Genomic DNA, 24,069 nt, shown 5'->3' on the forward strand with positions numbered 1-24,069 from the left:
AAAAACCATGCCAAAAATTGCTGGTCACGGGAATGTGAGAAGGGAGGACCTTGAGATAATCACTATCACTAAGGAGGTAGTGCTGGACAGGCTAATAGGACTCAAGGTAGATAAGTCCCCTGGTCCGGATGAAATGCATCCCAGGGATTAAAAGAGTTGGCGGAAGTTATAGCAGATGCATTCGTTATAATCTACCAAAATTCTCTGGACTCTGGGGAGGTACCAGCGGATTGGAAAGCAGCTAATGTAATGCCTCTGTTTAAAAAAGGGGGCAGACAAAAGGCATGTAACTATAGGCTGGTTAGTTTAACATCTGTAGTGGGGAAAATGCTTGAAGCTATCATTAAGGAAGAAATAGCGGGACATCTAGATAGGAATAGTGCAATCAAGCAGACGCAACATGGATTCATGAAGGGGAAATCATGTTTAACTAATTTACTGGAATTCTTTGAGGATATAACGGGCATGGTGGATAGAGGTATACCGATGGATGTGGTGTATTTAGATTTCCAAAAGGCATTCGATAAGGTGCCACACAAAAGGTTACTGCAGAAGATAAAGATACGCGGAGTCAGAGGAAATATATTAACATGGATAGAGAATTGGCTTGCTAACAGAAAGCAGAGAGTCGGGATAAATGGGTCCTTTTCGGGTTGGAAATCGGTGGTTAGTGGTGTGCCACAGGGATCGGTGCTGGGACCACAACTGTTTACGATATACATAGATGACCTGGAAGAGGGGACAGAGTGTAGTGTAACAAAATTTGCAGATGACACAAAGATTAGTGGGAAAGCGGGTTGTGTAGAGGACACAGAGAGGCTGCAAAGAGATTTAGATAGGTTAAGCGAATGGGCTAAGGTTTGGCAGATGGAATACAATGTTGGAAAATATGAGGTCATCCACCTTGGAAAAAAAACAGTAAAAGGGAATATTATTTGAATGGGGAGAAATTACAACATGCTGCGGTGCAGAGGGACCTGGGGGTCCTTGTGCATGAATCCCAAAAAGTTAGTTTGGAGGTGCAGCAGGTAATCAGGAAGGCGAATGGAATGTTGGCCTTCATTGCGAGAGGGATGGAGTACAAAAGCAGGGAGGTCCTGCTGCAACTGTATAAGGTATTGGTGAGACCGCACCTGAGTACTGCGTGCAGTTTTGGTCACCTTACTTAAGGAAGGATATACTAGCTTTGGAGGGGGTACAGAGACGATTCACTAGGCTGATTCCGGAGATGAGAGGGTTACCTTATGATGATAGATTGAGTAGATTGGGTCTTTACTCGTTGGAGTTCAGATGGATGAGGGGTGATCTTATAGAAACATTTAAAATAATGAAAGGGATAGACAAGATAGAGGCAGAGAGGTTGTTTCCACTGGTCGGGGAGACTAGAACTAGGGGGCACAGCCTCAAAATACGGGGGAGCCAATTTAAAACCGAGTTGAGAAGGAATTTCTTCTCCCAGAGGGTTGTGAATCTGTGGAATTCTCTGCCCAAGAAAGCAGTTGAGACTAGCTCATTGAATGTATTCAAATCACAGATAGATAGATTAATAAACAATAAGGGAATTAAGGGTTACGGGGAGCGGGCTGAGTCCACGGCCAGATCAGCCATGATCTTGTTGAATGGCGGAGCAGGCTCGAGGGGCTAGATGGCCTACTCCTGTTCCTAATTCTTATGTTCTTATGTAGGTTAGATGCAGGAAGAATGTTCCCGATGTTGGGAAGTCCAGAACCAGGGGACAGAGTCTAAGAATAAGGGGTAAGCCATTTTGGACTGAGATGAGAAGAAACTTCTTCACCCAGAGAGTTGTTAACCTGTGGAATTCCCTACTGCAGAGAGTTGTTGATGCCAGTTCATTCGATATATTCAAGAGGGAGTTAGATATGGCCCTTACGACTAAAGGGATCAAAGGGTATGGAGAGAAAGCAGGAAAGAGGTACTGAGGTGAATGATCAGCCATGATCTTATTGAATGGTGGTGCAGGCTCGAAGGGACTACTTCTGCACTTATTTTCTATGTTTCTATGTTTCAATGTTTCCATCAGCTACGCTTCAGATGATGCAATGTGCTATCATTCATCGTGGTCCTTCAAATGATCCTGCTGCCTGCGCTGTGTGAGCCTACTGATGCCACCCTGTCCCCTCCTCTGCTGCTAACCATTTGTCGGTTCTGTTATATTTTGCAGAACTTGAGGCCAACCCTGACGAGGCTGAAGCCGACGCAGAAGAAGATTCAGACACGGACGAGCCTGAAGAGGAGAATATCTTCCAATCCCACCTTCCAGACCAAATGCATGGGGGTGAGGTGGAAGGGGAGTGGCAGGGGGAGGGGATGGAAGAAGCTCCCACTGTTATACTCACTCTGGAGGAGGTGCAGGTTCCGCCCATTGAGGTGCCAGGATCTTAATTGAGTGGTACGAGTGTTGGAACATTGCATGGTTTCTCACAGTCCGAAGCTAGGGATTTCAGTGGGGTGCAGCGAGCCACACCCAGGGTGAGGAGGGGGAAGAGAGCTCGACAGCACTCTCCTGAGGTGCAGGATCTAACCGATGTGGTTCAGGTGATGGTAAAGTGTGCGGAGAGCATTGACCTTATACGATCACTCCTGGACACCATCAGTGGGGTGGGTGATGAGGTATCAGGACTGTCGGGAGAAGTAACAACACTCTCACGAGAAATGGGAACACTGTCCGGGCACATGAGGAAGGGAATGTTGCAAGTAGTTGACACGCTGTTGGTGAACATGAGGGAGGAATGTCACAGGTAGCTGATACACTGTCAGCTAACATGAGGGAGGGAATGTTGCAGGTAGTTGAGACACTGTCAGGGCATATGAGGGAGAGAATGTCAGAGTTAGCTGCTACAATAAGGGAACAAGCCCAGACCCCACGCCCATTGACAGAATCAACTGCCACTCCCACTCCAATCCCCAGAGCAGCCTCTGAAGAGGCCCAAGCCGGGCCTTCCACATTACCGCCTGTCCACACCCCCCATTAAGAAGTGCGTATTACCCGAGATGCTCGAAAGAATAAGCTTGGTACCAACCCGAGAAACGCTGCACCACTGCATGCGGGAAGGGGTGGAGTCACCAAGACCAAGCGCAGTGGTCGGTCTTAGAATAAGATGGAGGAGAGATGGGTGCAGCCTTTCTTTGCTGCTGCTGTTATTATTATTGTTATTGTTGTAACTGTTCTCAAATTAAAAGTTTTTTATAAGTTATGTAAATTTGCAAGTTAAAAAATGTATGTGATCTTCGAGTTTGTAAGTGATCTTAGAGTTTGTAAATGATCTTAAAGTTTGTAAGTGATCTTGACTGAAAACTTTAAAGTTTGATACAAGAATATTTTTGTTAAAGTTAAGTTGAGTACAAACAAGTGTTAAACTTTATAATAAAATATATTTTAAATTATGACTGAATCATTTCATTATTTGTTCCATTATTAACACAACTTTTTGAACTAAAAAAGAATCATTTCCATTATTTGTTCCATTAACACAACACAACATTACGGAACAGGTCCAAACAGTAAACATGGTCCATTTGGAATAGTTGCCACTGAGCCTTCAGGCAGCGAAGTGTTCATGGATGAGCTGCTGGTGCAAGGCTCGAGTAATCGTTAAAAGGGCACGACGGCCTGCCCTCCTCCACCGTTGTGCTCTGGGTTCAGGTAGTTGCATGGCTTTCTCATCCTCCTCCTCCTCCTCCTCCTTATCATCATTATCATCATCATCATCATCTGCATCTTCCTCCTCATCAGGTGGGTCTTCTACTACCAGCTGCTGCTGCCTCATGATGGCTAAGTTATTCAGCATGCAACATACAACAGTGAACTGACCGACAATCTCAGGGGAGTATTGCAAGTAGCCCCAGGGGTTGGTCCAGGCTTCGGAAATGCTGTTTCAAGATGCCAGTGGTCCTCTCTATTATGCTGCGCATCGCAATGTGTGATGTTGTATTCCCGGTCAGTTTCTGTCCAGGTTACGCGTAGGGGCATCATGAGCCAGGTGGCGAGGCCATACCCTTTGTCTCCCAGTAGCTAGCTCTGCCCTTTTGCCTGCTGCTGAAACATGGCAGATATAGCGCTCTCGCGTCGGATGAATGCATCATGGGTGCTCCCAGAGTATCTTGCATCAACTGACATGATGCAATGCATGTCGTCACACACGAGCTGCACATTCACGGAGTGGAAGCCTTTTCTGTTCCTGTACATCTCGGAATCCTCCAAAGGTGCTCGCAAGGTGATGTGGGTACAATCAATGCAGCCCTATACCTTTGGGAGAAGCCCACAGCTCTGCCTGGGCGGTCATGGAGAATTTTATATAGTCATTCCTCCGGGCATATAGTGCAGCAGTCAGCTGCCGAATGCAGATATGTGTTGCATGTTGAGAAATCCATCCCCAGTTGTGGTCTGGAATGATCCAGATGCATAGAATGAAAGTGCAGCTGTAACCTTCACTTCAACTGACAAAGCAGTCATCCTGACACTTCTAGGTTGCAGGTCTGCTTTTACCAACTCACAGATCTCGGTTACAAGTTCTTTGCGGAAACGCAGCCTTCTCACACAGTCTGCATCACTCGGGTGCAGGTATGAATGCCTGTCTTGATATACGTGATGCGGGTAAGGCCTCCTGCCCATCATCCTACGTGCTCTGAGGTTCCTCATGCGATGACGTTGAATCAATTGTCTCCTCTGCAGCCATGCAGAAGGCTTGCATGAGGAACGGCATTGTCAATATTGCCCCCATAATTAAATTGTAGCTTTGCAGGAAGCTCAAAACAGCAGGACAAGGACTTAAAGCTCTCTCTCGCTCCCTAAGGTCGACACCCTGGTCTGCGCATGCGCAATAGGCTTGCTTAGAACAGGAAGCTAGGCATACAATAATGACATTTGGGGCCAGGAAGTCTAATGCAAATCTTTAATATTTGCTTTTTTTCAAAGTACCACCCACCACTGACCAAACTTCTTCTCACTGGGCTCGAGGCTCGGCTGGATGAATTGCTCCCTCGCCCAGACACAGGCTCAGCGCCCACCTCCCACCACCTCCCCCCCACCCCACCCCGAGACTTCTTTTGAAGCTGCTGTATAGTGAAAGGCTTCCACGCCCCACACGGGCTTATTTTGAAGCCAAGCCTCGAGCCCCTGTGTCTGGGCGAGGGAACGATTCTGCCGGCCAACGCTCTAATCCTCGAACCCGGTGAGGAAACGTTCGGTGGTGGCGTGGCACTTTGAATAAAATCAAAAAATAAAGAATTGCATTAGTCTTCCATTTTCTCCCTTTTGACTTTAAAAAAAATTAAGCTTCATGATGCATATTCTTTGTCTTCTTGACTCCCTCCAAAACTTCGCATAAAAACAATGGCGTCTTTCTGTATCGATTTTTTAATGTGCATTGGTTTTTCTTAAGTGCCCAGAAGGTTTTTTGGGAGAGGTCACATCCGCCGTCCTAGGAAAAATTTAAGTTGGCCAAACTTGCATAAATGTGCAAAACTGGCGCAGACATCAGGCTACGCCCCCAAGATGCAAAAAAATACTAACCTAAAAAAATCGTAACTAACTGAGTTACGCTGGTGCAGAAACCTTGGGGAAACTTAGATATTTTAATTTAGGCCAAAAAAACGGTGCAAATAACTGGGGAAAATTGAGCCCCAAGACTTGAGTGCATAATCTCAGCTGATACTTCAGTGCAATGCTGAAGGAGTCCTGCACTGTTGGAAGTGCACTCTTTTGGATGAGACGTTAATCCGTCATATATAAATGTTGTAATAGCTGTCATAATACAGTGTTAACAGCCTTAACAAAGTATAAACCTGTTAATCAGCATGGAATGAATCTAAGACCTTGTTATTTCTTCTTATAACTAGGCTGCCAGAAATTGCTTAGTGGCTGACAAGAATGTGGTGAAGGTATCTGATTTCGGAATGGCAAGGTAACTTGTTTCTCAGATATGGAATTCTAAATTTAATTTTACATTTCTGTTGGATTACCATTGTTAATTGAATGTTAACAGACACTGATTAATATAATTGGGGGTCTTGCTGCAATCTCAGTGATTAATCTCACCAAGGATATCATAAGTTGACAAAAATGAAGTGATTTTGAAATCATCTGAAGCATGAGATGAAATCATTGTTCTCTTCCATATACAGGGCATCTGTTTTTATGAATAATTCATAAAATTGAATTCAACCCTTGTTTTTTCACCAGTGTCATTGGACAATGTGTTTCATGTATTTGTTGTCATTTTATCCTTGTTTAATGGTTAACAATTATGATGGAATTACTGCATATTTATCAAATGATAATCAATGGTTGGAAATAATACGGTACACAATAATACAGTAATACAGTAAATTAGCAACACATAAAAATGCCCCGTTATACACAAGCTAGTTACTTAACTTTCAAATGAACCAGACAGTTTGTAACCCTGCAGCTCACTTACATGCTTCGTAGCTATTAATATTATTAAATGTCTATTGACCAAAAAGATATTGTAAAACAATGGCATAGAAATTCGAGCACGCCGAAAATGGATGGGCTGGGGGAGGTGTATTCGATGTATGCACCTGTTCACATGGTCCCAGGAAGCACATTAAATTCGTGCTGGCACCTCATTAAAATGATTAAGGTTTGCAGCCAGTGCTACTCGTGCCATTCATTGGCTGCATGTCTATATTGTTTGATAATGCTCCTGTGAAGCATCTTGGGCCTTTTTGCTACATTAAGGCGCGAGTCGTTACTGTTGTAGTTGTTGTTTGCCCACAATAAAATACATGTGCCCATCACTGTGTGCTCAATACTGCTGCTACATCTTGATATTGTCTCTGATGTGGTGTCTGTTTGTAAATGTAGATGCAAATGCAGGCAGGTGTAGTCCGGATGTTATTTTAAAAAGCCTCTTTCCTGAGAGACTTTTCAGTTATGGGTAACCAGAAGGAAATAGCTGTTCTTTGTGGTATAGTTGCTGGCTGCTATGGGCTCAGGACATCAGTGTCTGAAGCAAATTACTAGTATTTTTCAGGCAAAGTAATTTAGATTTCTAAGCCTAATGATAATGGCAGCTCAAAAGAGTAATCAGATCAACTCTGATGAATTACAGAAAATAATGACTGCGCGGTTGCTGATTTTGCTAAAGAAAATGACCTCTGTACCAGGTAACCTAATAATAGAGGCACAAGAGCCTAGAATATTTTTTATTTGTTCTCGTTCTGGCAAGGCCGCATTTATTGCACATTCCTTGATGCTTTGAGAAGGTGATGTTGGATCTTCTCCTTGAGCTGCTGCAGCCCCTTGTGATGATGTTCCTTCCACAATAGTGTTTAGGTAGGGAATTCCAGGATTTTGACACAATGACAATGAAGGAACAGTCAGGATGGTGATAACTTGGAGGAGATCCTGGAGATGATGATGTTCTCATGATGTTGCTGCTCTTGCCTTTCTTTGTGATAGAGGCTGTGGAGCTGAGAGGGGCTGTCAACATAGCCTTCATGAGTTGCAGGAGTGCATGTTATAGATAATACACACTGTAGCCACAGCATCAGTAATGGAGGGATAGATATTGGGGGGAAAATTCATGTCATTTGACTCGACTTTTCACCCGGGCGTGGCGCCTCTACAAACTCCTGCAAAATTCCACGGCAGTTTAGAAGCGATGCTAACTGGTAGCGCCCGCTCCTACCGGTAGTGCCCCAGACCGCTGTGCCGGCAATGATGATGTCATCACCAAGCGCAGTGACCCGTTTTCGTCTTGGAGTGAAAATTTGGTACTGCCCTGTGAAGCTGCCATGGGCAATGCCCACGACAGCTTCTCGGGGATTTTACTGGGTTGTAGGCTGCTCGCAGGGCGAAAATTAAAGGGGAGGTGCAGCGGTGAAAAATTAAAAAATGGCCGACTTACCGATTGCGGCCTCCTTCAGTGCAGATCGTGGGGTCCGTGCTGCGATCTTTCAACCTGGTACTCCGCTCGTGTGCCGGGCTGCTGCCACAGCACCCTGCTCACTGGTGGTCCAGCGATGGCCTCCTCTCCCTCCTGCAGAGTCGGCAGCTTGGCCCGTCCCTCCGCATAGCACTGAAAAATTTACGTCCCTTGCATTCCGATCCCACCCCCGATAGGAACTGCAGTGCGAGATTTTGTGCTGCAGTTTCTGTTGGGGGCGGTAAGCCCAATATAGCTCGTGGGCCGGGACTTCTGTACCTGGCGCAGAAAGTCCCGCCTCACGGCTGTTACCGCCCCCACCAAATTTGCAGCTGATTACATCTCGGAGTAACCCCCTAACTCCACATTGGCAATAACCACCGGTGCCTGCTCCAACCCCCCGCTCCCAGAACTGAGCTGAGGTCTGTTGCCAGCGAGACAGGTGTCCTGAAATTCATTTTTCTCATGGAGGCGAGATGTTAATGGTACCGCGGGCAGCGCGCCCCAAACATGCAGATGAAGCCTGAGGCTAAAATTCATGCTGACCTTGGCTCTCTCTGTTTGGGTGTGCACTGCTCGATCAGCGCAGAGTCTGAGCCAGAAAATGAGCCCAGACTCCTTTCTGCTTCATATCTGCGATAGGTTGAAGCAGAGGACAAGCTGGGCAATACTTAATGGGCCTGCGGCAATCCCACGGATCCCAGGGATGCAGGCGGTTCGGAGGTGTCCCTCTGATCACATGGGCTAAGTCCTCCAATCAGAAAGGAGGATTTCTCATATGTTTATGGGGATTTATGCAGAGAATCCCATTAGCATATGATGATTCCCCAAATAATTAAAGAATTTACACAATTGGAATAAAAATAAACGTTCCCATTTTCACATTTAATTAAAAGTCCCTATAATTAACCATTTACAATAAAAATGTAATTTTGTGAAAAGTGATTTTAAACATTTTAAGCCGGGCTAACATTTACATATACTAATTTAAATGTTTTTGGATGATTTTTGATACTTATATTTTTAATTTAACATTCATTTTAACATTTATATTTCCAGGCCGTAAGGGTTTTGTGGACATTTGCTGGGCAGTAGTTGGGCAAATAGCCTAACTCTACTTCAACAAAAGTTATTTTACTTTCGATTTGGAGGATCTGTCAAGGTGAAATTTGACTGCTCACAAGTTTCTGGCTTTCACACATGTGCAGCGCATCTGGAAACCAGGAACGTATGGGTCCTTTTACAAGGCTGTGCGTACGGCATCATAGGCCCCGCAAAATCGGGGCCAACATGTTCATGTCAAATATGTCTCTGTGCTTTTTAAATGGAGACAAGTAACCATTGAAAAAAAAAACTGGTTACTGAGTCTTTTAAAATAGCAAAGGAATTTGATGCAAGTGCGTTAAGAGCTTGTACAATAACGTCTCACACTGGGGGGAGGGTTCAGGTGAGAGGAAATTTAAAAAGTCAAACCGAAAGGAGAAGGCAATAGTGCAGGGTAGCGACAGCGGTAATGATAACTAGCATGTGACAGGAAGGGACAGAGTGCATCAGAAAGTGGGGTCAGAGTATGGAAAAATGGTAAAAAGACAAAATTAAAAGCTCTTTATCTGAATGCATGCAGCATTCATAACAAGATAGATGAGTTGATGGCAGAAATAGAAAGCTGTGGAGGTTGGGTCGTTGAATATATTTAAGGTGGAGATAAACAGATTTTTGAATGATAAGGGAATAAACGGTTATGGGGAGTGGGCAGGGAAGTGGAATTGAAGCCAAGATCAGATCAGTCATGATCTTATTAAATGGCAGAGCAGGCTCCAGGCGCTAAATGGACTACTCCTGCTCCTATTATGTTCTTATGATCTGATAGCCATTACAAAGATGTAGTTCCAAGGTGACCAAGGCTGGGAACTGAATATTCAGGGGTATTTGACATTCCAGAATGATAGGCAGAAAGGAAAAGGAGGTGGAGTAGTTTTGTTAATAAAGGGTGAGATCAGTGCCATAGTGAGAAATGATATTGGCTCAGAAGATCAAGATGTAGAATCAGTTTGGGTGGAGATCGGAAATAATAAGGAAAATAAGTCATTGGTAGGAGTAGTCAATAGGCCCCCTAACAGTAGCTACACTGTGGGACAGAGTATAAATCAAGAAATAATGGATGGTTGTAAGAAAGGTACTGCAATAATCATGGGCGATTTTAATCTTCATATTGATTGGACAAATAAAATTGACCACGGTAGCCTTGAGGACGAGTGCATTCAGGCTGGTTTCTTAGAACAGTACATTGTGGAACCAACCAGGGAGCAGGCTATCTTAGATCTGGTAATGTATAATGAGATCAGATTAATTAATGATCTCATTGTAAGGGATCCTCTAGGAAAGAGTGATCATAGCATGGTAGAATTTCAAATTCAGTTTGAGGGTGAGAAAGTTGGGTCTCAAACCAGTATCCTGAACCTAAATAAAGGCAATTACAAAGGTATAAAGTCGACTTGGGAAATAGATTAAAGGGTAAGACGGTAGATAAGCAGTGGCAGACAATTAAGGAGATATTTCATAACGCTCAGAAAAAATATATTCCAATGAGAAAGAAAGACTCTAAGAGAAGGATGAACCATCCGTGGCTAACTAAGGAAGTAAAGGATGATATCAAATTGAAAACAATGGCATACAATGTTGCGAAGATTAGTGGAAGGTCAGAGGATTGGGAAATGTTTAGAAACCAGCAAAGAATGACAAAAAAATAAAGAGAGAGAAGATGGGTTATGAGAGTAAACTAGCAAGAAATATAAAAACAGACAGTAAGAGCTTCTACAGGTATATAAAAATGAAGAGAGTAGCTAAAGTAAACGTGGTCCCTTAGAGGACGAGAAACAGGGAAATGGCAGAGACTTTGAACAAATATTTTGTATCTGTCTTCACTGTAGACTAAAAGCATCCCAATAATAGATAATCAAGGGGCTACAGGGAGGGAGGAACTTAAAACAATCACTATCACGAGAGAAAAAGTACTCGGTACAATAATGGGACTAAAGGTGGAAAAATCCCCTGGACCTGATGGCCTGCATCCTAGGTTCTTAAAAGAATTGGCTGCAGAGATAGTGGATGCATTAGTTGCAATCTACCAAAATTCCCTGGATTCTGGAGAGGTCCCAGCAGATTGAAAAACTGCAAATGTAATGTCCCATTTAAGAAAGGAGGGAGACATCAAGCAGGAAACTATAGACCAGTTAGCCTAACATCTGTCATTGGGAAAATGCTGGAGTTCATTATTAAGGAAACAGTAGCAGGACATTTAGAAAAGCATAATACAGTCAAGCAGAGTCAGCGTGGTTTTATGAAAGAGAAATCATGTTTGACAAATTTGCTGGAGCTCTTTGAGGATGTAACGAGCAGGGTGGATAAGGGGGAACCAGTAGATGTGGTGTATTTGGATTTCCAGAAGGCATTCGATAAGGTACCACATAAAAGGTTGCTGCACAAGATAAGAGCTCACGGAGTTGGGGATAATATATTAGCATGGTCGGAGAACAACGGGAAATCTAAGATCAGAGGACAGCAAGAGGTCGGAGGACCGCAGCAGGGTCATGGCCCAGGAGCGGCGCAACTCAGACCAGCAGAGAGGTCGTGACCCAAGAGCGGCACAGCGTAGACCAACAGTGGGTTCGAAGCTGAGGAGCAGCACAGCACAGGCCAACAGTGAGTTCGTGAGACCACCATTGCGTCCTACAAAACCCAGGGATAGACGCCCTGCGGGAAGGAGGAAGGAAGACAGTAGGAGTATGCATGTGTGTATGAACCAGGCCAATACAGCAGAGCCTGGTCTCCAGTTGCCTTGGATCCACTTGCCACTGGACCATGACCTTGCTCTGTCAAGCCCGTGTGGTAGCTGGTGTGAAACGGCCACCCTATGTTAAAAGAGTTCACGCACAGGCATCTTCCACACTTTAAGATGAAGTTCGTGACCTGAAACGTTAGGGCCCTCATGGACAGCCCTAACAGCAACAGACCGGAACGCCACACCGCTATCGTTGCCCAAGAACTCGGGTATTTCGAGATTGACATCACCGCCCTAAGCGAGACCCAGCGGGCAGGGGAAGGGCACCTCAAAGAACAAGGTGGTGGCTATACCTTTTCTGGAAAGGCAAACCAGAAGCAGAATGCCATCTTCATGGGGTAAGCTTCGGCATAAAAAACGAACAAGTGGGCTGTCTCATAGATCCCCCTGTGGGATAAACGAACGCTTCATGACTCTTCCGCTCACTTTAACCAGGAACCAGTGCGCTACAGTCTTCAGCGCATACACCCTGTAATGTCCTTACACACTACTATAAATTCACACGAGGCACATTCTGCAGACAAGGTCACTCTGTGACCCGAACCTTTATTCACAGGACCAAGAAGTGATGACCCTACGTGGGACCTCCCTTTATATACCTGGATAACCAGGTGAGGAGTGTCTCCCACAAGTTTATCCCCTGTGGCCAAGGTGTGCATTTCTTAGGTGTATACAGTATGCAGTGTTGTCACATGAAGATTACAGTTACATGAAGGTTACATACATGACATCACCTCCCTCACTCCCCCAACATCTTATGGGGTCAAAGATTGAGTCTTTCAGACGGTCGACGCTCTCTCGTGAAGCACCACATTTGGGGCTCTGGTTGTTGAGCCTTGGCATGCGTCTCTGTCACCTGTGGTGATTCCGGCTTGTCCGGGCTGGCCGCAGGGACTGTGCATGCTGCTGAATGTTCTTGTTGCTCGTTCACTGGCGGTGGTGTGAATACCATCTCATGATCTTCCTCAGGTTCCTCAATGTCCATGCTGAACCTTTTTTTTACTTGGTCCAGATGCTTGCAGCATATCTGTCCATTGTTAAGTCTGACCACTATGAACCTATTCCCCTCTTTGCCAATTACAGTTCCCTCAAGCCACTTGGGCCCCAAAGCGTGATTAAGAACAAATACCGGGTCATCGATTTCTATCCATCTTCCCTTTGAGTTCCGGTCATGGCACTCATTTTGGGACTGGCGCTTGCCCTCAACAATGTCTGGCAGGACAGGATGAATGAGGGACAGCCGAGTTTTAAGTGTACGTTTCATGAGTAGTTCCGTGGGCGGGACTCCCGTGAGCGAATGCAGTCGGGACCTATAGGCCAGCAGGAGGCGCGATAGGCGGCATTGAAGGGAGGGTCCTTGAATCCGGAGCATTCCTTGTTTTATGATTTGGACCGCACGTTCCGCCTGGCCATTGGAAGCTAGCTTGAACGGTGCCGTCCTGACATGTTTGATGCCATTACTCGACATGAACTCCCGGAATTCATAGCTAGTGAAACACGGGCCGTTGTCGCTAACCAGGATGTCCGGCAAGCCGTGGGTCGCAAAAATCGTACGCAGACTCTCCACTGTGGTGGATGTAATGCACGAATTCAATATGATGCACTCAATCCATTTCGAGTATGCATCAACAACAATGAGGAACATTTTTCCCATGAATGGGCCCGCGTAGTCTACGTGAATACGTGACCATGGCCTGTTGGGCAAGGACCACGGGCTGAGCGGGGCCTCCCTGGGGGCATTGCCCAGCTGGGCACACGTCGTGCACCTGCGAACACAGTGTTTTATAATCGTGTACTACCCCGAATGCATATCTACTGTCCGTATAGATATTAACAATCTTATTTTCCGATAATTCCAGTGCCCGGGTGAGGGCTACCAGTTCTGTCACTTGAGCTGACGACCCCCCATTAATTGGCCCTGATTCAACTGTCTCTAGATCCTGGTTAACTACGGCCCATCCGGTACGAGGTAGTCCCTCTACGTATTTTCGTGAGCCGTCCACAAACAAGGTTTGTTCTGCGGTTTGAAGGGGGGCGTCTTTTATTCTATCCTCTTCCATATCCTCACATACCTCTTCGCAAAAGTGGGGTTCCCCTTCACCCATCATACCTTCTGCGGGGTTGTTTCCTACATCCCTAATTATGGTTACCGTTTTGTTGGGTGTTAAGAGGACTGCTTCCTACTTTGCCCGTCTCATATTAGATACGGTTCTCAGTTTTCCTGTGTTTAACATTTCTACCAATGTGTGTTTAGTGTGGAGAATGATGTTTCCAGTCATCATCACAGGCTCGCTTAATTTTTACCGCCCAAGCTGCGCAATCTAGCATGGCTATACATCTGGATAACCCAGTCACCACCGAGCTTTCGGTGGTAGAGTAATAGGCTATAGGTCTCCTTTTATCCCCGTGATCTTGGGTGACCACGGACATATAGAACCCACCTTCATTGTTACAGTGGATGTGGAAATCCTTACCCATATCAGGCAGTCCCAATCCAGGTGCGGAGACTAGTTCTGACTTGAGTTTACTATACGCCTGTTCTTGTTCAGGGCCCCACTCTATGAGGTCTAGGTCCGGTTTCCCCCCTTTCACTAATCTTTGTATTGGCTCAGCAATTTTTGCAAAATCAGGGATAAAGTTCCGGCTGTAATTAAAGAGGCCCAGTACCTTCCTCACCCCCCTTACCGTTACTGGTCTAGGCATGTCCTTGACAGCCTTTTTCCTATCCGAGGGCATTTCTTTCAGCCCCTTTGAGAGGCAGTACCCTAGGTACAGGACCTGGGATTTCCCTAACTTGGCCTTTTTGGGGTTAACCTTAAGGCCCGCCGTTTACAGAGCCCTTAATACTAAGTATAGGGTTGCCTGATGTCCTTCCTTGGTTTCTGAGGCTATTAATATGTCGTCAACATATTGTAAAATACTATTTCCTGCCGGTACCTCTATTTGTTTTAGTATATCACTCATGACTCGATGGAATATGGCAGGACTATTATGGAATCCTTGTGGTAATCAGGTCCAAGTATATTGTTTATCCTCCACCGTGAAGGCAAATTTTTCTTGGGATTCTGGGTCGAGGGGAAGGGCCCAAAAACCATTGGCTATGTCCAGGACTGTAAAGATCTTATGTTCAGGGGATAATCCATTAAGAATTGTGGAGGGGCTGGCCATTATCGGGTGTAATTTGGGGTTGACCTTGTAAAGGGCAGTGTAGTCAATAGTGAGTCTATAACTCCCATCTGGTTTCCCTACCGGCCATGTTGGGGAGTTAGTGGTGCTAACTGTTTCTTTTAAGATACCCTTTTCCACTAGCCCTTTTACTATTTCTACAACCGCTGTTCTAGCTTCAGGTCTTATAGGGTATTGTCGGTGTGGTTTATGAGGTGGTCCAGGAACTTTAATAGGATCCATCTTCGCCTTTCCAGTATCCAATTTTGTCTGTGCCCAGACCTCGGGCACAGAGGCACATATGCCTCCATACCCTCCACTCCCGATAAGCCAGTCAGTTTTTGTGGCTGTAGCTATACCTATACTTTCCACATGGTGGGCTATCTGTCCTAAATCTCCCTTACTGCCATCCGCCTTTGGCCATGTCAGTTTCCCCTTGCCGCAATCAATCGGGGCCTTAAATTTCCTCATTACATCATTCCCCAATATTGTTCCCTCACGATTCTTGCATACGTAAAATCTCATGGGTATATATAAGTTATCAATTTCCACCAATTGGGTGGTGCTCAGGTAGGCCAGTGTGGGCCGTTCATCTATTCCGTTTATCAGAGCCTTCTTGTCGGTGACGGGAAGGGGCATATTGGTAATGGATATTGAGGCTCCCGTGTCCACTAGCATCTCACACTGTCGGCCCCCTACTAGTGCAGACACATATATCCTTCCCTCCTTTTTACCTTGCCTTATTAGGATAGCCATTTTTACCATAGCATGTCGCTTCCAGGTGCCCTTTCTTACCACAATACATACATTGCTTTTCACTGCCTTTCCCTTTGCATTCCCTGGCAAAATGGCCCGGTTTTCCACAATTATGGCAAGTCCCCCTTTTCTGCCCTCCTCCTGTTCCCGTGGCAGAGACCTTTTCCTGCTTTATCTTTTTCTTTTCTAAACTGCTAAAGCTTACTGTTTTAGCCTTTTTCAAAAGTCCCTTTTACACCTACACAGATAGCTCACCACTCACCCAGGAGTTTGACCTGATCCCTGAAGGTATTTCTAAATTTAAAACTCTTTTTTTTTTACTGAGCTAGAAGCTTTCGTGTCAAGGTTTTACACGAAGGAAAATGGGAGCATTTTAAAAGGCATTCTTTATCTCATTCCTCGACTAAATTTATGTCTTTCAACCCAATTGCATGTTTTCTTTTGACAAGTAAGTGAGCGTGTCAAATAAATTCTTTTTTTTTTACTACCGGGACCATGTATTTTTTTATCTTTTACTCAACAAACCTATCCTTTGTGCATTTCCTAGCTCCGTAACTTATCATCCGAATATATCTACACCTTCGTTTCTAACTTAAAATGTAATACCATAAGGTTCACAGTTTCTTAAACTTCCCACATAGAGGACAACACTACGAAGGGTTAAAAAAAATTTCACTCTGATGGAAAAAGTGGGTGGAGCTAAAACAGGCAGGCAACTCCACACCTTCCCAAACAGGCTTTCATTCATTCCACAGTCAAAATCACTCGAGTACTCTCTTCATTCAAAATAGACACTCACAAAAGTTTCTCTTCATTCAACAAAGCTTATGTCTGGATCCATATGTCACTTAAGATAGTCACTATCAGCTTTTTTATGGCATTACGTAATTATGCAAGTTACAATTAATGATAGGAATTAATTAATGACCCGGGCAGACCGCATTTTACATTCCCTTCCTTACCTTCCATGTTCGCCCAGTCTCGGACGTTTCCCTTTGTTTCTGTAATACTCACGGCCACGACTACTCTGTGGAGACCCTTTGTCTTCGCAACAAAGCTAGCATGTTTCCTTACCACCGGAGTTTCGGCTCTAGGTTGGAGTGATCGACCAACCTTATTTACTAAAGGGACAACTCAAACTGGTTAGTCAGCCTCTTCCCGCTATCTACTTACTCGTATCTTATACACTATCCCGTCATGCCCGTACACCTCTCTTTTCAGTCTCTAACACAAGATTCCAGATACTGTCTTAAATGATCACGTCTGATCGGACAGTATCCTGTTCGTGACGCCATTTTGTTGTGGAAAAATATTTCCGAGACTGTATAATATATAAAGAGAGGTTTATTAAATCGGAGACAAAGCTTTGGGAGAAGTGTTAGAGACCCCTGTCTCTGAACCAGCTTCTCAATTTGGTATCTCCAGTGAGGTTCTTTTATCTTACAAATTACATCACTTTACATCACATGCTTTAGCACTAGTCCTTAAGTCTAATCTTCGCATTACAAGGTTTACAAAGCTTTTCATACAATTACTATCCAAGGCTGAGCTCTTGATATAAACCAGCCTCACATTGTGACAGGGCATTATAAACAAGTGCAGGCTTTTTGGCACCGGTATAGACAAACATACCCCCACTTATCTCTCCAGTCGTTCATTATCTCACTTTCCTATCTCCATAACTCAAGGCCAGCATACTTTGAAGTCTAACTGTGTTTTTTTATATAAAGCATAATGCATCAGTATTGTCCCTTACAAAATTCATTAAAGGGGAAAATAAAAACAAATGTTTGGTCCCGTATACTAGTCAAGTATATGTCCAAAAATCCACTCCAACAATATCCCTAGTAGTAAGGACTACATTTAACTCCTTTTTGAATATATTTAGTGAATTGGCCTCAACAACTTTCTGTGGTAGAGAATTCCACAGGTTCGCCACTCTCTGGGTGAAGAAGTTTCTCCTCATCTCGGTCCTAAATGGCTTACCCCTTATCCTTAGACTGTGACCCCTGGTTCTGGACTTCCCCCACATTGGGAACATTCTTCCTGCATCTAACCTGTCTAAACCCGTCAGAATTTTAAACGTTTCTACGAGATCACCTCTCATTCTTCTGAACTCCAGTGAATACAAGCCCAGTTGATCCAGTCTTTCTTGATATGTCAGTCCCGCCATCCCGGGAATCAGTCTGGTGAACCTTCGCTACACTCCCTCAATAGCAAGAATATCCTTCCTCAAGTTAGGAGACCAAAACTGTACACAATACTCCAGGTGTGGTCTCACCAAGGCCCTGTAGAACTGTAGTAACACCTCCCTGCCCCTGTACTCAAATTCCCTCGCTATGAAGGCCAACATGCCATTTGCTTTCTTAACCGCCTGCTGTACCTGCATGCCAACCTTCAATGACTGATGTACCATGACACCCAGGTCTCGTTGCACCTCCCCTTTTCCTAATGTGTCGCCATTCAGATAATGGTCTGTCTCTCTGTTTTTACCACCAAAGTGGATAACCTCACATTTATCCACATTATACTTCATCTGCAATGCTTTTGCCCACTCACCTAACCTATCCAAGTCACTCTGCAGCCTCATAGCATCCTCCTCGCAGCTCACACTGCCACCCAACTTAGTATCATCCGCAAATTTGGAGATACTACATTTAATCCCCGCGTCTAAATCATGAATGTACAATGTAAACAGCTGGGGCCCCAGCACAGAACCTTGCGGTATCCCATTAGTCACTGCCTGCCATTCTGAAAAGTACCCATTTACTCCTACTCTTTGCTTCCTGTCTGCCAACCAGTTCTCAATCCACGTCAGCACACTACCCCCAATCCCACTTGCTTTAACTTTGCACATTAATCTCTTGTCGAAAGCCTTCTGAAAGTCCAAATACACCACATCAACTGGTTCTCCCTTGTCCACTCTACTGGAAATATCCTCAAAAAATTCCAGAAGATTTGGCAAGCATGATTTCCCTTTCACAAATCCATTGGCATTGACAGCTTTGCTGGCTTGTGGTCCGTTTCGAACTCGAACCTTCTGCCAAAAAGGTACTGGTGCATCTTTTTCACCCCGTAGATACATGTGAGTGCTTCCTTTTCAACCATTCCATATCCCCGTTCTGCTTGGGAGAGCGACCTGGAGGCATAAGCCACAGGTTGGAGTTGGCCCTCATCATTACTCTGCTGCAACACGCACCCAACCCCATAGGATGATGCATCACATGTCAAAACCAATTTCTTTCAGGGGTTGTACAAAGTCAACAGCTTATTAGAATAAAGTAGGTTCCGCGCCCGATTGAAAGCCCGTTCCTGACAGTCCCCCCAAAACCAATCGCAACCCTTATGCAGGAGCACATGTAGCAGCTCCAACAATGTGCTTAAATTCGGCAGAAAGTTCCCAAATAGTTCAAGAGTCCCAGAAATGAACACAACTCCGACGTGTTGCCGGGCCTGGATGCACGACGAATCGCCTCCGTTTTGGATTCGGTAGGCCGGATCCCGTCTGTGGCAACCCTCCTGCCCAAAGACTCGACCACTGGGGCCAAAAACACACACTTGGACTTCTTTAGTCGCAGATCTACCCGGTCCAGTCGGCGTAGCACCTCCTCCAGGTTGTGGAGGTGTTCCTCGGTGTCTCGACCTGTGATAAGGGTGTCGTCCTGAAATACGATTGTTCCAGGGATGGATTTGAGCAGGCTTTCCATGTTCCTTTGAAAGATAGCGGCTGCTGAACGAATGCCAAACGGACACCTGTTGTAGACAAACAGCCCCTTGTGCGTGGTGATGGTGGTCAGTAGCTTGGATTCTTCGGCCAGTTCCTAGGTCATGTAGGCTGAAGTGAGGTCCAACTTGGTGAACAGCTTGTTGCCTGCCAGCGTGGCAAAATGATCCTCTGCTCTCGGAAGTGGGTATTGGTCTTGTCGTGACACTCGGTTGATAGTGGCCTTGTAGTCACCACAGATCCTGACCGAGCCATCCGTTTTTAGGTCAGGGACAATGGGACTTGCCCAGTCACTGAGTTCAATGGGCGAAATTATGCCCTCTCTTAGCAACCTGTCCAACTCACTCTCAATTTTCTCCCGCATCACATACGGCACAGCTCTGGCTTTGTGGTGCACTAGTCTGGCATCCGGGGTGAAATCACTACTTTGGTACCTTTGAAGGTTGAAATAGTGACTCAAATTTCTGTCGGACCTGTGAGCATGAACTTCGCTCCACAGATGAAATGGCGTGCACATCCCCCCATTTCCAGTTCATCTCGCTAGCCAGCTCCTCCCTAAAAGCGCGAGACCATTTCCCGGCACAATCCAAAATGGCAGCCGGTTCTCTGATCCATTCTGTATGACCACCAACATTGCACTGCCTAGCACTGGGATGATCTCTTTGGTGTCTATCCGTAGTTGCATGTCAATGCGTTCTAGTTTGGGTCTGCTAGCTCTGAGTGGCCATAGTTTCTCAAATTGTTGGACACTCATAAGTGACTGGCTGGCCCCTGTGCCCAGCTCCATGTGTACCGGGATGCTGTTTAATAGGACTTTCATCATCATAGGTGACGTTTTGGTATATGAGTTGTGGATGTTTGCCACATGAACCCGCTGAACTTCAGCATCCATTGCTTTGTCCCAAGCATCAAGCTGCCTTGCAGACCCCTCTTCTGCTTCATCTGCCTCGTAAATTAGCCTCACTGTGGGCTTCCTGCACATTCTGGCTAAATGTCCACTGAAGTTACAATTTCTACAGATAAATTGTTGAAACCTACAGGTTTTTGCAGCATGTCTGCCCCCGCACCTCCAGCATGGGCTGAGATTGTTGTGAACAAAAGGGCTGTTACCAGGCATTCCTCTCTGATTGTCTCTTTGATTACTCTTGAACACTCTGTTAATGGGTATCAATGGCCCCATCCCGGGATGCATTGTCCACCGTGAATGTCCGTTCAACCTGCCATTGTCTCTGTTGAGGACCCACTCTAGAGTCTGTTGCTGCCTGGGTGTTGTTGAATTGCCCTTGCCTGCCTGCGGGGTTCTGGGTCACGTTTACAATGTTAACTCCATGATCCATCGCCACGTTGGAAGCAGAGTTGCGCGCATATATTACCTTGGTTTCCTCCTCCCCCGCCATGAAGGTCTGAGCCATCAACGCCGCCGCTTCCAACGTCAAGTCCTTGGTCTCAATTAGCTTTCTGAAAATCCCGGCATGACCAATGCCCTCAATAAAGAAATCCCTTAACATCTCCCCCCTGCAGGCGTCTGTGAACTTACAGAGGCTGGCCAAGCGCCGAAGGTCCGCAACGAAGTCTGGTATGCTCTGTCCTTCCCGACGTCGGTGTGTATAGAATTGGTGTCAGGCCATATGTATACTGCTCACCGGTTTGAGGTGCGTACCGATCAGTTTGCTGAGCTCTTCAAAGGCTTTGTCCGCCGGCTTCTCGGATGCGAGCAGGTCTTTCATCAGCGCGTACGTCTTAGGTCCACAGCTGGTCAGTAGATGCGCCCTCTGCTTGTCAGCCGCTGCATCTCCCAGCCAGTCCTTCGTGACAAAGCTCTGCTGGAGCCTCTCAACGAAATTGTCCCAGTCCTCACCAACACAGTACCATTATTCTGTGCTACCGGTGGCCATTCTCGTGAGTCGTTGATTCCCGTTTCACGTCGCCAAATATAATGTACTTACACACTACTATAAACTCACACGAGGCACATTTTGCAGACAAGGTACTCTGACCTGAACCTTTATTCACAGGACCAAGAAGTGATGACCCTGCGTGGGACCTCCCTTTATATACCTGGATGACCAGGTGAGGAGTGTCTCCCACAAGTTCACCCCCTGTGGTCAAGGTGTGCATTTCTTAGGTGTATACAGTATGCAGTGTTGTTATGAAGGTTACAGTTACATGAAGGTTACATACATGACACACCCCAACACTGGAAGCTACAGACGAGACCAAAGAGGAATTGTACTTCCTCGAACAATCCCTGTCCCAAGACTCAACGTGCGACAAGCTGATCATCCTTGGTGACTTCAATGCCAGAGTCGGAAAGGACACTGACCTTTGAGGAGGTGTGATCGACAGAGAGGGGTTAGGAAAAGCCAACTCCACTGGCACCCTCCTCCTGGTAAAATGCTTAAAACACGGCCTCGTCATAACAATACCCTGTTCCGTCAGGAGGACAAATATAAAGCTTCATGGCAACACCCTTGCTCTAAGCACTGGCATCTGCTAGACTGTGTCATCATCCGAGCGGGGGACTGCAAAGACGTGCGCATCACCTGCGCCATGATAGGAGCTGACAACTGCTGGATGGACCACCACCTAATTCACTCTGTCATCACCATTAACATTGCCCTAAAACAGCGACGGCAACAGAAACAATGCCGCAGGAAAATCAATGCCAGAGCACTCAAAGTTCCTGCTAAGAAAACCCTATTCAGCCAGCGCCTCGCTACCAACCTGACGACTCCCAGTGACCCAGAGATGCAGAGTGTCCACAGTGCCTGGTCTGCTCTCAAGGCCTTCATAATCAGCACCTGTGAAGCGACGCTCGGTCACTCGACCAGGAAACACCAAGACTGGTTCGATGAGAATGACCAGGAAATCCAGGAGCTAATATGCTGCAAACGCAAGGTATTCTTGGACTGGAAACAGTAACATGACTCGAGGGCAAGAAAGCAGGTCTACAGACATCTAAAGGCCGAGGTCCAACAGAAAACCCGTGATTAAAGAACAGATGGTGGGTGGAGAAAGCACAAGAAATCCAGCAGCTAGCCGACAACCATGACATGCGAGGATTCTTTAGCGCAGTCAAGATGACCTACGGCCCAAGCACTGAAGGCCCTACCCCACTACTGGCCAAGAACGGAGAGGTGCTCATCAAGGACAGAGAGGCAGTCAGTGCCCACTAGAAGGAGCACTTCGAGGATCTCCTCAAACATGAGTGTCCTCGACTCCATCCCACAGCATGCCACCCACCACCATCTGAGCACAACCCCAGCCTGGCACAAGGTTGAAAAGGCCATCCGACAACTGAAGAACAGCAAGTCATCAGGAGCAGATGGAATCCCCGCCAAAGCACTAAAACATGGCAGAGAAGCACGACATGCGCAGATCCATGACTTCATCTCTCTTATCTGGAAGGAGATCATGCCAGGAGATCTCAGAGATGCTATAATTGTGACCATCTTCAAGAAAGGTGACAAGTCCAACTGCGGTAACTACAGAGGAATCTCCCTGCTGTCGACCACCGGGAAAGTCATCGCAAGAATCCTCCTGTATCGCCTTCTTCTGAATGCTGAAGAGCTCCTCCCAGAGTCGCAATGTGGATTCAGCACACTAAGGGACACCAAGGACATGATCTTCACTGCATGGCAGATACAAGAGAAATGCAGGGAACAGCATCAACCTTGTAGATGGCCTTCTTTGACCTCACAAAAGCCTCCAACACTGTCAATCGTGAGGGATTATGGAACGTCCTCCTCAAATTCAGCTGCCCTCAAAAGTTTGTCACCATCCTCCGCCTGCTCCACGATGACATGCAAGCCATGATCCTGACCAATGGATCCACCACGGACCCATTCCACATTCAGACCGGGGTCAAGCAAGGCTGTGTCATCGCACCAACGCTCTTCTCGATCTACCTTGCTGCAATACTCCATCTCACCCTCAGCAAGCTCCCCGCTGGTGTGGAGCTAAACCTGCCCCCACCATACAGTTATCAAAATCCACAACAAGGCCTTGGACAACGTGGACCATTTTCCATACCTCGGGAGCCTACTATCAACAAGGGCAGACATCGATGACAAGGTCCAACACCACCTTCAGTGTGCCAGCACAGTCTTCGGTCACCTGAGGAAGAGAGTATTTGAAGACCAAGACCTCAAACGGGAATCTGTTCAACCTCCGTTGCCTCCAGGCCAGATCCAAGGTCGTCCCATCCTCCGTCATCGAACTACAGTACGCAAACGATGCTTGCATCTGCGCACACTTGGAGGCCGAACTCCAAGCCATCGTCAACACCTTCACCAAGGCATAAGAGAGCATGGGCCTTACACTAAACATCCATAAGACAAAGGTCCTCTACCAACCTGCCCCCGCCATACAGTTATCAAAATCCACAACAAAGCCTTGGACAACGTGAACCATTTTCCATACCTCGGGAGCCTACTATCAACAAGGGCAGACATCGATGACAAGGTCCAACACCACCTTCAGTGTGCCAGCACAGCCTTCGGTTACCTGAGGAAGAGAGTATTTGAAGACCAGGGCCTCAAACCCAGCAACAAGCTCATGGTCTACAGAGCAGCGATGATACCCACCCTCCTCTATGGCTCAGAGACATGGGCTATATATAGCAGGCTCCTCAAAACACTGGAGAATACCACCAACATTGTCTCTGCAAG

General features: G+C 46.1%; 1 protein-coding gene across 1 annotated transcript in view; it reads left to right on the plus strand.

The window, feature by feature from the left end:
- txk (TXK tyrosine kinase) overlaps positions 1–24,069 on the plus strand; it is a 109,035-nt gene that overhangs the window by 51,381 nt on the left and 33,585 nt on the right. The window contains exon 12 of the mRNA XM_070860671.1: positions 5,860–5,924. Within this exon, the coding sequence (XP_070716772.1) occupies positions 5,860–5,924 (65 nt within the window). The remainder of the gene's footprint in view (positions 1–5,859; positions 5,925–24,069) is intronic.

This window comes from Pristiophorus japonicus, chromosome 2, assembly GCF_044704955.1.
Source record: "Pristiophorus japonicus isolate sPriJap1 chromosome 2, sPriJap1.hap1, whole genome shotgun sequence".
NCBI lineage: Eukaryota > Metazoa > Chordata > Chondrichthyes > Pristiophoridae > Pristiophorus > Pristiophorus japonicus.